The sequence below is a fragment of the Trematomus bernacchii genome, unplaced genomic scaffold (genome assembly GCF_902827165.1).
Source record: "Trematomus bernacchii unplaced genomic scaffold, fTreBer1.1, whole genome shotgun sequence".
NCBI classification, from domain to species: Eukaryota; Metazoa; Chordata; class Actinopteri; order Perciformes; family Nototheniidae; genus Trematomus; species Trematomus bernacchii.
The window spans coordinates 925,984-943,546 of record NW_022987727.1 but is presented as its reverse complement, the minus strand read 5'-3'; the positions used below and the strand labels follow the sequence as shown (position 1 = coordinate 943,546).

The window sequence follows — 17,563 nt, the reverse complement described above, 5'->3', positions numbered from 1 at the left end:
AAGCTACCCTGCAGCATACACAGTCATTACATTAGCTGCAGCTTTGATAACACTTTAATGCATAAATAATTATAATCGGAACATAAAATGATTGTGAAATTGGCCGATATGCATAATGGATACGTTTACTGTTGGTAGCCTACTTTAAGTATATTTTGATGCAGATACTTATGTACTTTTACTTGAGTAACATTTTGATTGCAGGACTTTTACTTTTTACTTCTACTTTTACGTAAGTAGAAGATCTGAGTACTTTTCCACCTCTGTCTTTAACCCACCTGTGCGTATGGCTGTTGAGTTTCCATGGTAACGACAACAGACGCTATACTTTGTCCGCTGCAGTTAGCTTTATCAAGTAACACCAGCTAACTTAAATCTATTTTATTTGTTACGTTTTTCTATAATATTATTTGTATATATGTAAAGTTATTAATCTTAACTCAATGTAACGGTTTAGCTACTATAACTTTGTCATGTAAAGTAGGCCCACTAGTTGAGCTAAATCCGTCGTTTGTTCATTGGCTAAACTCAGTGCAGTTGGACCTAGTTATACGCCTGATATCTACCTACTGATAAGCGGCACTGACAAGCTGCACATTGTTAAAAGACGAGAAATTGGCAAGGATGTCTGAGATAGATGAAGATGCAGTCCTGTCAGATGTAGAGGGAGAGGAAGAAACACAACCAGAAGCAACCGAAGAAAAGGTAATCGTGACCTGAGATAACAGAAGAAACGCAGACACGCCATTAACTGGTTTTGCAAACCTGGAAGTTGCAACATGTATTGTATGATTCTGCATATATTTCGTTTTTTACTTAACGAGCTTTATATAGATGCCAATACTTATGCATTTTTACTTGAGTAACATTTTAAGTACAGGACTTTTACTTGTAACAGAGTATTCCTACGCTTCTTCCAACTCTGATTACAAGAAAGCTAAACATTGCCACGATGCTGGTTTAAACGATAGGTGGAGTATCAAGCTATATCATTCCATCACTGACCTACTCCAATAAGAAAATCCAAGGCTTAATCCCCATAACCCTTTATCCAATGCCTCAGAAGTTGCCATCATGTCACAGAATGCATTACACTGTTTTAGGAGTGTGAGTAGGCCTACCTTTTAACCCACAACACCAAATGAATGGATGTTATCTAATCATTAATCCCATGAAATGCCATAATGTAAATAACAAGTTGGCCCAAGTAGCCTAATGCATGACTCATTAAATAATGCTGGGCGTTCCAAAAACACCTGTTGCTCACCCTAAACAAAATCATTTCTGACCAATGTATTTTTTATTTTTGAAAGCAGAACATAACCTATTCTCATTGAAATATTAAGCTATGTTTCCTATCCTGTCCATTCAATGTATTAATTGGCACCTGTAGATCATTTTTGGTTCAATTAAATTGTATTTATATTGTCAAATATCACAAATTACACATTTGGTTGTAGCGATTTATTCTTTACAATGCTTATCTCCAACTTAAACAAAAACACTTTATATAACTCATGTAATATTGAAAATAACAACTCAACATTCCAACCCCTATTGTAAATGTGGCAACTGAAAGCGTTTTGGGCAAACAAACTTCATATTTCTAGGAGAACAGTTAATATGCTGCTGAGCAGAAACATGGTAATGTAGCTAGCAATTAGTGTATTCAATAATTGTGAAGTAACATTCATTATTTGGGGATATATTAAGTGTGAACTATACACAAGTCACAGTGACTTGATCATTTGTTGAGCAACGTGAATCCATGAAACAGCCTGCCATGAAATTCTAATGAGTCATGCATCAATAAAGCATAACTTAAGTAGCTATATAATGTAGTGTACCCTTATTAAAAAGAGTTACAGCATTATTTGTAAATAAATCACATGAATGTCTACATGGTAGGCTTTATTTATGGCAAAAAGTTTCATTAGTTTCTCTGAAGCTCTATCATGAAGAGGAGCTTGTGTCTGGGCTGAACCGCATACAAACATTGATGGGCTTCTTTGGTAGATTTGATCCACTGTAAATTAGCTCCACCACAACAATTTTGAAGTATAATCCTGTGATGTATTTCCTCTCACAGGTACAGGTTTGCCATTTGACAAAAGAAACCATTGGTCAGGGGCTCTCATTGCTTTGCCGAACAGGAAATGGACTTGGACATGCATTCGTCAAAGTGGACCTAATAGACAAGTAAGGGAACAAAAATACAGAGCTAAATGGGTTACCTTTGCTTGACTGGTAATACTAATTTTCAGGTTATCATTGTTTATGGCTATGTTTTTGATTTTATTAAATTTTTTGTCACTCCACAGAGGACTGGATGACATTGCTTCAATCGGAAGTTTTATCCACCTACGTTTTGTGGATGTATCCAACAACCAGCTGACTGATCTTTCTCATCTGGAATCTCTGACCCATCTGCTCTGGCTGAAGGCAAGGACTCGTCTTCTGTATTAATTCTGATCTCTGGGGCCTGTAGTACAATTCATTCAAAGTTATGGAAAATCCTTAATTCAATGTTCTATAGGTTGACAATAATGCTGTTGCAAGCTTCAAAGGGCAACCTTTTGCTCAGTTGACCTACCTGCAGCGGCTGAGTATGGCAGGGAACAGAATAACAGAACTGGATGGCCTGGTTGGGCCTGCCTTGGAGAGCCTCAATCTTACAGGTTGGTCTGTTGGTTTTATGTCCGAATATGTGATGTTTCTATTATAATGGTGGGCTTTCATTTAGTCTATTGATGCAAGACAATCTTACCATCTGCATGATATAAAACAGATATCTTGACATTTTGTGAACTCTCTGGCAGGTAATGGCATTCAGAGATTGAACGGTTTTCAGAGTGGCTGTTTTGCCAACTTGGTAACTCTGGAGCTGAGGGGAAACCAGTTGGATACCACTGATGGCATTAACCTTCCCAACCTGCAGCAATTATATCTGGTAATAAAAAACTACCATTTGATAAATATAACAAACACATTTGATGAGGTTAAGCCATTAACACCAATCTCAGTCAGCCGACTGCCTGTAACTTGTCTTACTTTCCATTCAGGCCCAAAATGTTATCAAGCATCTGGAGGGTTTAGAGAGGATGGAACGCCTCACCACACTTCACCTTCGAGACAACCAGCTAGAAACTCTGGACGGCCTCAGTCCCAACATGAAGTGTCTCCAATACCTCAATGTCAGGTACACATGTGAACAACATAGACTGTCATCAAGGCAGTAAAACACCAAATAAATCTATATATCCAAGATTGTTTATCCTAAATGCTTCCGTCTCTCTCCCTTAGAGGCAATGCAATATTAGAAGAGAATGCCCTGAAAAGCCTCGCACTTGTGTCAAAAACTCTGCGAGCTTTGGTGCTTACTGATAATCCTCTGGTGGAATCGACAGACTACAGGCTGAGTGTACTGATGCTCCTGACACAGCTGGAGCGAATTGACAAAGATCCTGTCTCCCCTGAGGAGATGGCTGAGGCCAAGGAGAGAATCAAGGTAAAGCTAAGAAAGACCTTATTTCTCTATTTGGCATGGTCAGGCATACATTTCTGCTCTATTGTTTTTTTTCTTACTGCATGTATTTCATTCCAGGAACTGAAAGAGGAAATGTCTGAGCCATAAGATTGCAATGAGGAAGTGTTTTACCTTGAAAACACTGGGTTGGTTGGTGTTTGTAGGTGGGTGTGTTGAAACGTATTGTAGTATACGGTATATTTTGAGTTTCTTATATTTGTATCTGTAAATGTGTTGCCTACATTATGGATTATTTTGTCATGTTCTAACAGCCTATTTATTTTTTCAATAATAAACATTTGAAAACGTTTATTTCTGTGGTGTTTATTGACATAAAGTGAGAAAATGCAGACAGTCAAGCTGTGACAAAGCAACCTTTCAGTGACTAGGCAGAGAAAAAGTGTATTTGAACCTTGTGCTGCCTGCGGGCCATACTCTCCTTTGTTTCCCTGAGTAAGGATGAGAGGGCAAAATCCACCACCATATTCCTGTTGGCAGCCATCCAGCTTCAGCTTTAAAGAGACAGGCACATGCAATGGATATGTGTGGAAATCCTTTCTTATGTTTAGTCTACACTGAGCTAAACTGTAATACAAATACATAGTATGCACATTATTTCTGATAATACAATCTTTCTAATAAAGTTAATGTTGCCACCATAGACTGTATATATAAAGGTTGCCACACATTAACATGGTACTGTTGCCGTAACCAGGAAGTCCCCTCTTAGAAAAGATTGCCCATTTTATGTCTCCAAAGTGGTGGATGCAATTTCAGTCGTTCATGATAATTTCAAAAACAAAGCCATAACTACTCAACTGTCTTTTATATTGTGTCTATCTGTATTAATACTCGTGTTTCACGTCCACAGTGATTTGCTCATTGAAAAGGAAATCACCACAAAAGGTATCACCACATGTGTGTAACTTTAATGGGCTGAACATGAGTCCTGAAAGAAACGTCTCGTGCGCAACTAGCCCCATACTGTTCCTCCAATGACTGGGTCAGGTGGGCGTGTCTGAGAGAGGAGACATAAGTCCCGTCCTCTCTTACCTTCCTCCTCCTCCTCCTCGGTTGTACTTGGGCAGCTAGCAGCGGCGCAGCTTTGAACCAACAAACCTACAAACCCGGCAAGCACCTGTGTGATTAACAACATTAAAACTTAACTTAGCAAGCGCTGTTCTCAAGAAACAATCCAGCAACCATGACTAGCTACCACAAACCCGATGAGAAAACCCTGCAGGGACTGAAAGACATCGCTAACAAGCTCAGGATCAACTCCATCAAGGCGACATGCGCCTCCAACTCTGGGTAAGTCATTCAAAGTTACTGTGGCTTGTTTGTTAATATTACGTTACACATGAGAAAAGTATTCAGTTAGTGTAGCGTTACTGTAGTTTACTTTACCTGCGGGGTCGGTTACACGTGCAGCGGAATATCTTCACGCGGTGCAGACCGTGCAAAGTGTGGCCAAAGCAGACAGCTAGCAAGTACTTATGCTAACTGTTTCATAAACATGTTAAGCTCCTTTTTGAGCTAAATGTGTCTAGGTCTATAGTCAATGCTTAGGCTAGCATAAGCTAACAGTTTGTGCCATAAATGAAACCAAATGGCAGGGTCTGTATCAATAATAAGGTTGGATACAGTAGTCTTCAGTGCTATTGAGCTGATAATTCATTCTCTTTCATAACTCTGTAATGCTACTAGCAAGGATGCTAGATTAAATATGTCGTTATAGCACCAGCCTGCTTCTAGCTAACAAGAAACCACATGATCATGCAGGGGGAATCTCGTGGTCAGTTTCACACTTTAATTTAAAGCAGCTGCGTGCTAAAATGCAAGAGAGATGCATATACACACACACAATAGTTTCAACTTCTTTCAGGGGAATCTGTCAAGTATGATAGACACGCACGTCAAATGATCACCTGTAGTTTTGATCTGAATTCCCAGAAGCTTTTGTCATCCTGCAGTCCTCCTCCTCCCATTGTCACTATGGAGTGAACCTTGTAATCCGCATGCGGGAACAGTTTCCAGGGTTTCCTTATTGGCAGGGGTGTAACAAACACTGAGATTATGAAGGCTGCCCTTTGCTCCATAGTATTCTGTGTGTTCGGCCTATTCTACACCCAGAACATTAAAACTGCAATCTACTCTTTCACAATGCATCAAAACTGCCTGTAATTGACATAATGCGTTTTGGAAGACTCTCAGTTGACACACATTAGCTGGCTGTCACATGTACCATACTATCATGTTCATCTGTTAAACTTCTGTATGCAGGAAGGTTTTTAACTATGTCATTGTTGTCTTACTATTTAGCTTTTTACAGAAAATAAGTAGCTTTATGTAACACTTTTATAGTTTATTTCATTCTTTGTGTCTTGTTTATTAGCATCCAGTACACAAAAGGACAAAATAAGCCACATTTTCCAATTGTTCTTTAAGCACCAAAGCTTTTCTTTCATCACGTTATATGGATATACAAACATACTGTTTTAAAGTCTCGCCATTTGAAGTTTATAGAATTGACAGAATTTAAGACTGCACAAAATAATGTATGAAGCATGAACCTTTTGACATCCAGTTAAAACACACGTGTTTTCAAACAGAATACATGTTTGAGAACAAGGGGGTTTATCATTAAAGAGGAAATCTTTCTATTAAATATTTAAATTTGTTAAAAGAATATTCTGTAGTTGTCTAAGTCTTTAGTTGTTTCTAATGTCTAGGCCTTTTACATTGTTTGTTCCTAAAAAAATTGTATATTCACTTTGCTGTTTCACTTTGTAGTCATTATTATTTTATTTATTTTAAAATTGATTACAAAGATTGTAAAGTTTGATAAAAGTCAAATGTATCATCTGACAATCACCTGGCCATGTTCATCACGTTTGGAGTTCTCCATAGTATCATTAAAAGGATTCATTGTATTTGCTCTGCATTCTCCAAAAAACCCAGAATTGTGTAATTTACTTGTGCAATTTAAACCTTCAGAAAGGAAATGTTTGTTGGTGAACCGGTTTTTGGTACTTCCTTGTATCAACTGACAAAGAAATGGAAGAACTGTTACCTGAACGTCCCGACAATGAGGAAACTGAAGATGTGACTGTTTCCCTTAACAAAGATGCTTTTGACTTTTGACATCCAACTCTCAACACCTGTTATGATTTTATTGATATGGAACATTAAACACGAGTATCTGATTAATTTCATAACGGCTTTTATGAATTTACTTAAGTCTATTTCTCGGCAGGTTATCACTCAACAAAAGGAAATTGGGTAAACAGAGCACTGGGTTTTTGATTGTGAAATATAACAACGATCATCATGTGTGTTTGATGAAGATAACCGTGTGTTCCGGCATGAACAAAATGGCATTTGTGATTTAACCCACTTGGGGAAGTAAAGATGCTTTTGAGAAATGTGGGATTTCTAAACATGTCGCTTGCAATACTTGAACCACTATGCTGCAACTAACAGTTTCACAAATGTATTTTTTTAATACATTTTTTTAATAATTGCACTAGAGTGTGGAAATATATAAGTGATATCATGTTAAGAGATTAACATTATATTTTCATGCGTGGTTCTAATACCAAAAGATCTGAGGTTTTGAAAATGTGTAAATAATTGCTTGTTAAATGTATCTGTTTGAATGCCTTTTCAGAAATGACCGTTAATGTCAAACTAAAACAAAGTGTGCGGTTTCCTGAATGTAGCAACACATGCATGTATATATGCACGATTTGGATTTGGATCTAAATAATTGTATTTTTCCTGTGATGTGTTTTTTGAAAGTACATGTTCTCCTCTCCCCAGGCACCCCACATCCTGCTGCAGTGCAGCAGAGCTCATGTCTGTGCTCTTCTTCAACACCATGCGCTATAAAGCCGAAGACCCTCGTAACCAGTGCAACGACCGCTTTGTGCTCTCAAAGGTTGGTTATTTTTTTCTTCTTGAGAGACTGATATTCTTAACTTGGTCAGAACAAATTATCTGTGGTATTGCTATTGTCTTCAAAGACTATCCTCTCTGTTTCTAGGGCCATGCTGCACCCATCCTGTACGCTGCCTGGGCCGAGGCCGGCTACGTGAAGGAGTCTGATCTGCTCAACCTGCGCAAGATCGACTCTGACCTGGAGGGCCACCCCACCCCAGTAAGTCACCAATCCGGTTATTTTATGGTGTTCATGTTTAATTGGGAAACAGAATATAGTCTAGAAGTTAATTTGATATATAAAGTATAACTTTTTTTCCCCCTTTACTATTCACCAGAAACTGGCCTTTGTGGACGTGGCTACAGGATCTCTGGGACAGGGTCTCGGGGCTTCCTGCGGGATGGCCTACACTGGCAAATACTTTGACAAATCAAGGTATATATTTATTAACATCAAAGGTTTAAACTACTTGCAATAATTCTTATCCTGGTTTATAGTGATCTGAAACAGTCAGTCTTCAGCATTAGTCAAACTGCATCCTTTTTATTACCGTAAAGGTAGGGTAGGTAAGAATGGAGAAACCCGCTCGAGTAAGCTAGAATTTGAAAGCACACAACTGAAAAAAATCTGCCCCTTCCTTCAGACTTCCTTACAGAGCCCCTCCTCCACACACGAACCCGCACATGACTAATGAGGGCACGAGATAAGTTTGTGCACGAGATGGAAGGCTGACAGGCAGGTAGGCCATCCAATTATCTGCTGCGGGCCGAGGCAGATAATTGGACTTGCTTTTTACAGCGCCACGGCTTCCACAGATGAAATATTTGTATATATTTATTGTCAAAGCATTTCATTTATTCATTGCTATCGGGATGTTAAGAGCACTCCATGGAATATAACAAAAAGTGTTTCTGAAGTGAATTACCTACCCTACCTTTAAGTTCGAAGTAGATGTGCAGGGGTTCTCTAGTACTTGATACTGCAACTAGACTCTTTCTGGAATTCTTTAAATGTCATACATGTGCCTACACTTGCAGGCAGGTATCCGTTTCCTTTTTAAGTTGTGCCTGTGCTGCTCTGTAATCAGGTTAACAGAGCAAACCTGCAGTAGTGACAGGAGCCTGCAGTTAAGCCATCAGTATTATACTCCAAATTAGCAAACATTTTACTGAGTGATTTATGTCCCTGAGACTAACGCCTTATTTATCTTATTTGCTCCAAATGTAAGGGCTCCAGTTCTATAGTTTCTTATTTTAATTCATTGGTGAAAATCAAGATGCAGATCTGTTTGTCTGGGTTTTGGTAGATAATAGGATGCAACTGTTACTTTTCAACTTTAGTGTAAAAATGGTATGAATTGCTTCTTCCAATTAAGTTTGTCTGACTTGTATCTTATGTAATATCACTCAGTCAAGACCACTTTTATTCTGAACTGGGTTAGAACTTCTGCAGCCCTGTGTTCTGGCCTTTAACTTCCCTTTGGTAATCTAACTCGACAGACCTTTTCAGTAGCTTTCGTGTTATGGTTAACTGTTACATTTGTTAAATCACACTAATATTCCGGTTTATACATTGTGTTGCAGTTACCGCGTATACTGCATGATGGGAGATGGAGAGTGCTCAGAGGGCTCAGTGTGGGAGGCCATGGCCTTCGCCTCGTACTACAAGCTGGACAACCTGGTGGCCATCATGGATGTCAACCGGCTCGGTCAGAGCGAGGCCGCTCCCCTGAAGCACGACATGGAGGTCTACCGCAAGCGCTGCGAAGCCTTCGGGTCAGTGCCAAGACTCCACTTTATCTAAGTTCATAGGAAACATTATGATATGAAAGCCTTTATTTAAAAATGCCTCTTAATATACTATCAAATGTAACCGTTGCCATATTTGTATAGTGTATCCATCTGTGTGGAAGCAGTTTTTTTTTAATATTGAATTGTGAAACTTCTTTATCTCTCAAATTGCGTTTTCACATGCTTGCTGGACTTGCTACACCCTCCTTTGGCCTCTACGCCTCTTGTTTTTTTATCTCTGCTTACCAGTTAATAAGCGCTCAACATGCATGTTCCAAAGTTCATACATCCCTGTTTTTTGGGTTAATAATTGGTGGGTTGATTTTAAAGCTATGCCCTCTTTTTGCAGATGGAACACGTATGTTGTGGATGGACACGATGTGGAGGAGCTGTGCAAAGCTTTCTGGCAGGCTAAGCAGGTCAAAGACAAACCCACCTGCATTGTTGCCAAAACATTCAAGGGCAAAGGACTCAAAAGTAAGTGTGGCTTTCATATGAGAATTATTTTATTTGAGTCTCTGACATACATTTGAGGCTTGTTCATTTCTTGGCTGTAGATATTGAGGATCTTGAAAACTGGCATGGAAAGCCCATCCCTAAGGACAAGGTGGACGGCCTCCTGAAGGAGCTGAAGGCTCAGATCCAGGTCCCCAACAAGACCCTGTGCCCTGAGCTGCCCAAAGAAGACACTGAACCCGCAGACCTCAGCCCCATTGCCCTGCTTGCACCCCCGGCATACAAGAAGGGAGAAAAGGTACCTAAACACTGGTCAATTGTGTTCCTTTTTTTTATGCTGGCTAGTGTGAGCAGACTAGATTGTTTTTGAAACACCTGAAGTGCATATGGTAAGGGTTTTTGTCTATCTGTCTTTGCGTCCACTCATTTCCTTCCTTCTCCATCAGATGGCAACAAGGCGTGCATATGGCGTGGCACTTGCCAAACTGGGCGAGGCAAGCAAGAGAGTGGTGGCCCTGGATGGAGACACTAAAAACTCCACCTTCTCAGAAACCTTCAAGAAGGCCTTCCCTGACCGCTACATTGAGTGCTTCATCGCTGAGCAGAACATGGTACGCAATATTTACGTCTTCACGGGGCATTTTTAAAGGCGTTTTTGCATTTGCTAAGGGACCAAACGATTAACTCCAACTTATGAAAAGGGATAAATATAGTTCAGATTTAACTCTTCACTCCCATAATCTGCTAAACTAGTCTAATCTGTTTCTACTCATTCTCTAGCATGATAATCCCATCCTCTCACTTCCGTTATCAAGGGTAACGCTAACTGATGTCTTAACTTGCTGCTGCAGGTGGGAGTGGCCATTGGCTGCGCCACCCGGGACCGCACGGTTGCATTTGCCAGCACGTTTGCCGCCTTCTTCTCCAGAGGCTATGACCAGATCCGTATGGGAGCCATCTCCCAGTCCAATGTGAACCTGGTCGGCTCCCACTGCGGAGTCTCCATCGGTAAGCTGAAGAGTCATTTGATTTGTCACAGGGCAAAGTGAGTGTTCCCTGTACCTGACTGATCTTCTCTGCCTTCAGGGGAGGACGGTCCTTCCCAGATGGCCCTGGAGGACTTGGCCATTTTCCGTGCTATCCCAACATGCACTGTGTTTTACCCCAGTGATGCAGTTTCCACAGAGAGAGCTGTTGAGCTCTCAGCCAACACAAAGGTGGGGTAGGCCACCTTGTGGTAGAACATGGTGTCCAATATGTTGTCTTAACATTGCTGGAGTATCATTCTTATCATCTCTCTACATTTCCAGGGTATCTGTTTCATCCGTACCAGCAGACCAGACAATGAAGTCATCTACTCTCCAGATGAGAAGTTTGAAGTGGGCATAGCCAAGGTGATGATCAATACAATTATTTTACACTTTATTATTATTATTATTATTATTATTATTATTATTATTATTATTATTATTATTATTATTATTATTATTATTATATGTAGCTTTTAGCAACAAAAAAGCAATTGGAATGGACACCAGAGCATTAATGTATATGTTTAAATGTCTGCCTAACAGGTGGTGCGCCAGTCTGACAGTGATTGTGTTACTGTGATTGGAGCTGGTGTGACTCTGCATGAGGCCCTTGCTGCTGCAGACATGCTGGCCAGTGAAGGTGAACACACACTGGATAGATGTAGGCATTAAGCCTGACATTTATAAGCACCACACCTAACTGTCATGTTTATTATACTATACCAGCTAACCACACAGCTGATGACCTGCATCCCCTTAATAACAAAGTATCGATTTGCTCATGTACTTTATAGGGAAGAACATCCGTGTGATCGACCCGTTCACCATTAAGCCTCTGGATGCCGCTACTATTGTGGCAAGTGCCAGAGCCACAAAGGGACAGATCATCACTGTGGAGGACCACTACAAGGAGGGTGGGTTGATTTCTGTTTCTATATGCCCTTTTTACATATTGAAATAATTCAATATAATATGTATCAGTGATGGTGTTTTGTGCAAAGTTATTCCTCAATCTACCAGGGTCCATTAGTAGATCATCATAATGTTGTCCCTTGTTGTGATGGTATGTCTCCTCTGTCCAGGTGGTCTTGGTGAAGCCGTTCTGTCAGCTGTGGGCGGGGAGCCCGGCATTGTTGTGACCCGGCTTGCAGTTTCCGGTGTTCCCCGCAGCGGGAAGTCCACAGAACTGCTCGACATGTTCGGCATCAGCGCCAAGCACATTGCTAACGCCGTGCGTAAGACCTTTGCTAACTAAGGACTGCACCTTGTCTCCTGCGCTGTAATCTCACAACAAAACGTATGCCTCATCTTGCAGCTACCCAAGTGCTATCTTTGTGGCTTTGGCTTGAGCGAAGTGTGTGCTCAACCTGTATTGTTATTACCGTCACAGATGGAGAGTAATGGGAATAGGAGGGCAGTGTTATCGAAGCCTGTAGTGTAATATTACTCCCTCTTAAGCACCATCTAAAACCCTTTTCTCCCATTTGCTGTTGCAACGTTCCTTTAGTTGTATCATGTTTTCAAAACAGTGTCTTCACTGTAGCTCTGACATCACTTAATACTGTAAACCCGGTATCTTTACAGATTTAAAAACCTAAGTAGTCGCCCAGGTTCTGATCCATTGTGAACCGTCATGGCTTCTGTTCTGTGTTACCATTTACATTTCTTACAACCATGCATCATGTCTTTTCTCTTGACTGGCATCCTTTCTTAAGAAGCACTGTTACTGTTTGTCTTAAATCTAATGTTCTAGACCAGTTTTGCGGTTGTGTTCGTTCACAGCTTTTTGAAGCTTAGCTGTGTTGGAGAACACTTCTTTCAGATCCAGTGTGAAATTGTTAACCAATTTTTTTGTTTTGAACCGTTTGAGCATTCCTCTAAAGATTCCTGGCTTCATGGGCCCACACAATGTTACTGGCGTTACAGGTCACTGGTGTCATTCCGTTATACATGTTGTGCTGAATAAAAAAGAATTAACCCAATGCCATTGTGTTAGTATTTTTTACCGCCCCTCTAGCGAAGTGGTTCAATGGGTGGCAAAGTGAAAGTCCACCACATCGGGCCAGACTCGAGTATCAACTATTGCAGTGCAATTTTGCACAGATATTCCATTAGTTTGGAGAATATCACTTAAAGGTCCCCTATTATACTGTTTTTCATCAATATATTATAGGTCTCGGATATATATATACAAAATATGTCTCCAAATACAAAACAGATCATTGCAGCATCCCATAATCCCCTCTGTTTCAGGCCTGTTTCAAAAGTGCTGATTCTGTGTCTGTTACTTTAGATGAAAATAAGGAGCCACTCCCAATGCCCCTCTGCTAGATATTTGGTTAAAAAGAACACAATGCCAGAGTGTCTTGTGGAGGCCAACTCATGTCGATCCACGTCACTTCAAGCCCTCGCGTGTAGCACTCTGCCCCTTTCCCCCTCACAATTCACATCTAACCCCGTTGTAATTGGCACTTTAAAGATCTGGGCACAAGTTAGACGTCACTTTGGTTGGCTTACTCTTCCTCAAGCGACTCCTGTCTGTAACAACCATCTATTTTTACCAGCCCAATTGACCCCCGATTTTCTCACTTGGAAAGGGAAGGCCTCCACTGCATAGGGGAGTTATACATTGATGCCCTGTTTGCCAGTTTTGACCAACTACGGGTTGCCTTTAATCTAAAAGGATCTGATTTCTTTAGATACTTTCAATTAAGGGATTTTGTTAGGCCCACTCTCCACAATTCCCCCAATCCCTGCCTCCCAGTGGAGTGGATCTTGTACTTAAAGGGGACCTATCATGCAAAATGCACTTTTGTACGTCTTTTATACATGAATACGTGTCCCCGGTGTTCCAGGGAACTCACAAAGTGTCAGAAAACACAACCCTCTCTATTTTCCTCCATACCCAAAGCTCTAAAAAAGGGGCTGCAATGGATCTGATAAAAACTGATCCAGATTTGAACACTGTCAGGACAGTGGCGCTACGGCTATTGGGTCAACTCCACCAATCAGGAGGAGACAGCCACGGCCATTGCCGTTCGGCAAGCGTTTGCTCCCGCTGCTTTAATTCAATGCAATGCACTGTAATTCTCTCCGGTTAGTCCACCAGCAGATGACAAACACCCACCTTTCCGCCTCTTCCAAGGAACGAGGGGACCGTGCGGCAGAGTTTCAGTTTGTTTCGCCGGTCAAGATGTCCGTTAAAGTTGAAATCTTCCGGACAAAATTAGAAAAGTGCCGGTCAAAGGTCTTCTTTGTTATTTATTGAGCTTTAAAACAAATGAATAACGACTCTATATAATAAAACACGGAGGACGGAGATCTCTTTTTCTCCCCCTCTTCTGACAGCCCAGCTGCTGATCAGAGCACGTCTCCCCTCTCCTGCAGGGGGGCGTGGTCAGCAGAATCAGACCCGTAGACAGCAAACCGCACATAGAGCGAAATGAGGCATGGCTAAAATGCATGATCTGTTTGGTATTTCGAAAACAGAAACGTATAAATATACCTTATATAGGTATGGCCCTACAATATATCATTTAAATATAGCATGATAGGTCCACTTTAAAGCAAGAACTTTGTCTAGGTGCCATTTCTCTTATTTTTATGATCTTTTTTCTCTGGTTGATGAATCTGCCATTAACAAGATTAGAACTAATTGGGAAAAGGAACTACAGTTCACCTTCTCTGATGACTTTTGGAAGGAGGCCCCGAGAGCCGTTAACTCATCCTCCAGTTGCGCTAGACTCTGCCTAATACAGTTTAAAGTTCTCCATAGACTACATTATAGCAAGGCTAAGCTCTCCAGGATTTATCCAGATAGATTGGATGACAGGTGTGATAGATGTTCCCAGGCCCCCTGCAACCTGACTCACATGTTCTGGTTGTGCCCTAAATTATCTAGCTTCTAGCAATCTTTCTTCGAATGTATTTCTGAAATTGTAGGTCTAAAAATCTCTCCATCCCCTCATGTAGCTATTTTCGTAGCTAAGTTTACTCTCCGGGGTTCCTCAGATAAGTTTTACGCTCATTGGAGGCCACTGATCAGCTATGTAGACCGTCTTCCCCCTGATATGGTGTCGCTGTAGGGATTCTCCCTTTATCTGTCTATAATTCCGATATGATTATTCCCCTGTCCGCCACACATGCAGCCCGTGTGACATCCCTGGATATATGTGTTAGTATGTGTACATGTATGTATGCAGGTATGTGTATGTGCATGTATATTATTGTATCTATCATTTGGTATGTAATTGATGTACTGTTGCCTCAGTGCTCCGGGAGAGGGGTCGGTGGGATGGGTTGGGATGGGGCGGGGTTGAGGGAAAGTGAGTAAGGGTTCTTTTGGGAAAAAAATGAAAATGCCTGAAAAAAATTGCTGTAATGCACTGTTACACTTTTTTCGTGCGAATAAAAATATTTTGAAAAAAAAAAGAAAAAATAACACAATGGTGCTCTAGGAGAAGATTCAGGTGATAAGGTGGGGGGGGGGGGTTACCTTGGTTGGTTATTGGCTAATGGTTACACAAGCCAAAAAATCATGACATCAAGTGGCCAAAATCTGATCAGCTCATTTTCAGACAGGTTTTTATATAAATGGATCAGGACGAAAAGTGAGCGAATCTTTTTTCCTGAAACTTTCAGAATCTCTTTACACAGAGGGGACACATGTTGATGTGAAAAAGGGGATTTTGCATAATAGGTCCCCTTTAAGTGATCAGTTGACTTTGCAGGTTGTATCGTTCACGTATCCTGTGAAATATGTCAATCTACTGGATTGGCACCGCATCTTGTAACCAGATCATCGATTCTATTCATATGATATTCTGCTAGCAAATGTTAACATGCAAAGGTGCTGAACTTTTATGTTGACCATCGTTAATATACAACAAAACAACCTCAGTGTGATGGACAGCCAACTTTGGTAATGATCTTAAAGCACAACTGTACAGAAGTACTATCTCAGAGCTTTGAGGCTGTAAACTACTTTGTTTTACTACTATCAGTTTTTATACATGTGGCGTATTCAGATACCTGTCATACATGTTTTGAGGACTTGCACTGGTCAGACTTTTAAAGACACTTTAGAAACAAGGTAGTAGGTTTGTGTTCTGATTGTAGAGAAGGGAAAATTCCTTTGTCTAAAACAGACACTAAATAAGGTGATGTATTTCAATTTGAATCGTAGGCCTGTGCGACATTCTCTGCTATGGAAACTATTAATCCTGGGTGTTGTCAGACTGAGGTTAAGCAAGGGGTTGAATGTGGTCAGTGGTTATTGCACTCTCCTGTCAAGAGCCAAATGAATAGTCTTTGGAGGCATCACTGTTTACCTTGGAAGAGCAGGTTGTGTTCTGAGTTTCACCGTGTACTGTTAACTTGTCCAATGTACTATTTGGAATATTTTGGGATTCTACTGTTGAACAGAGAACTAAACCAGTCATGAATAAATACATATAATAAACCCCTAATTAAAATTAAATGATAGACATATTTACAGTCTTGTTATTGACACAATCTCTTGTGTCGAACATAAAAACACACACACATTTTGAAAGATTTAGTGTGCATGCGTGTTGTAACTGACCAAATAGAGAGGGTCTGTCTGCAGGTTTCACCCCACAGTGAAAATCCCAGTTTGGCTCAACACTCAGCCAGTGGCACCTGCTTTGCTACGCTGTGAGTGTGAAGATGTACACGGTGCAAGACGACATGTGTAAGCATCACAGTTAATGTGCGTACAAACAGTATTGTTTGTACAGGGTGTAAAACGGGTTCATTGTCCACTTCTCAGAGTTCATGTTTGTTTTCATACATAGATGCTAGTGGAGCTTCGCCAAACATGGTTGGCTCCGGCATGAACTGTCTACCAACCCTGTCTCTTGTTTGGAAATGACCCAAGGTCAGTCTGATTCAGTCAGGAGAAGACTTAGAGCTGACGGTGGATCACAAATTCATGTGTCAACCCACATGACTAGAATCTATCACATGTGTATGAAACTGTATTCCAGTATCTGTTTTTTGCCACCTGTCTATCTTCCATCTCCTCCACAAATATCTGTTTTCCACCTGATGTTAGCAGACAGTTATGAAAGGGTGAGGAGACAAGAGGTAGCAGGGCGGGTCTGTGTTTTTCATGGTGCTAAACGAGGACCTGTGTTAACAATGTGAGAGTTTATTTTTTTTACCTCTCCGCCTCCTAGATATTCCTTTTCCTCCTGCTCTCTCTTCATATAAGCATTCACTCTGAGTTGGGGGCAAGTGAAATGTGGTTAGAGAAACTGCACTACAGCTTTTGCTACATGTGTTTATGGGGATAAATCGTCTCTGTTAAACAATTTCTTCCACAGTTTCTTTCCTTTGGCAATACCGTCTCTCCTTTCTCTGGACTTCAGTCTTGAAGATTTAAAGGTTTTGGACTTATTTCTACAAGAGCTCAAACTGAGTAAACTTTTAACAATGCAGATGCCAGCGATATGGATCACGTTCATTTGTCTGTGTGGCACAGTTTTTTGTGGACACAACTCTTTACACGACATGGATTTATACTTGGAAACCTCTTCTGAGTCACATGAATTAGAAACGGCAGCCGTTCAACAAACAGAAGTTGATAGAGGAGTGACCTCACTAGATACATATGCTTCGAGTCGAACCCTCCCCGCAGGTACGTTTATTTTTGATTATTTCAAGAGCTGCCTGTTTATGTCTGCATGATCTGACTAATACATGTTTTAAAAACTAAAATAGCTTGATATTATTTACCATAGATTGCAGAGTGATTTTTTTTTTCTTATGTCTTTAATTTGTTTGTTTGGTCTGCTTT

At 40.6% G+C, this 17,563-nt stretch overlaps 2 protein-coding genes across 2 annotated transcripts; both read left to right on the top strand.

Moving 5' to 3' along the window:
- Nucleotides 1-503: 503 nt before the first annotated feature.
- Nucleotides 504-3,838, top strand: lrrc23 (leucine rich repeat containing 23). The gene is made up of 8 exons (XM_034144714.1): nt 504-705; nt 2,090-2,199; nt 2,322-2,442; nt 2,537-2,678; nt 2,820-2,950; nt 3,063-3,199; nt 3,304-3,508; nt 3,605-3,838. Exons 1-8 carry the CDS (start codon nt 625-627, stop codon nt 3,632-3,634), a joined length of 957 nt encoding a protein of 318 aa, XP_034000605.1. The 5' UTR covers nt 504-624; the 3' UTR covers nt 3,635-3,838.
- Nucleotides 3,839-4,557: 719 nt separating this feature from the next.
- tktb (transketolase b) lies at nt 4,558-12,725 on the top strand. The gene is made up of 14 exons (XM_034144713.1): nt 4,558-4,837; nt 7,349-7,466; nt 7,572-7,685; nt 7,804-7,901; nt 9,050-9,241; nt 9,606-9,733; nt 9,814-10,010; nt 10,159-10,323; nt 10,564-10,720; nt 10,799-10,929; nt 11,023-11,106; nt 11,287-11,383; nt 11,538-11,657; nt 11,826-12,725. Exons 1-14 carry the CDS (start codon nt 4,731-4,733, stop codon nt 11,996-11,998), a joined length of 1,881 nt encoding a protein of 626 aa, XP_034000604.1. The 5' UTR covers nt 4,558-4,730; the 3' UTR covers nt 11,999-12,725.
- Nucleotides 12,726-17,563: the final 4,838 nt, after the last annotated feature.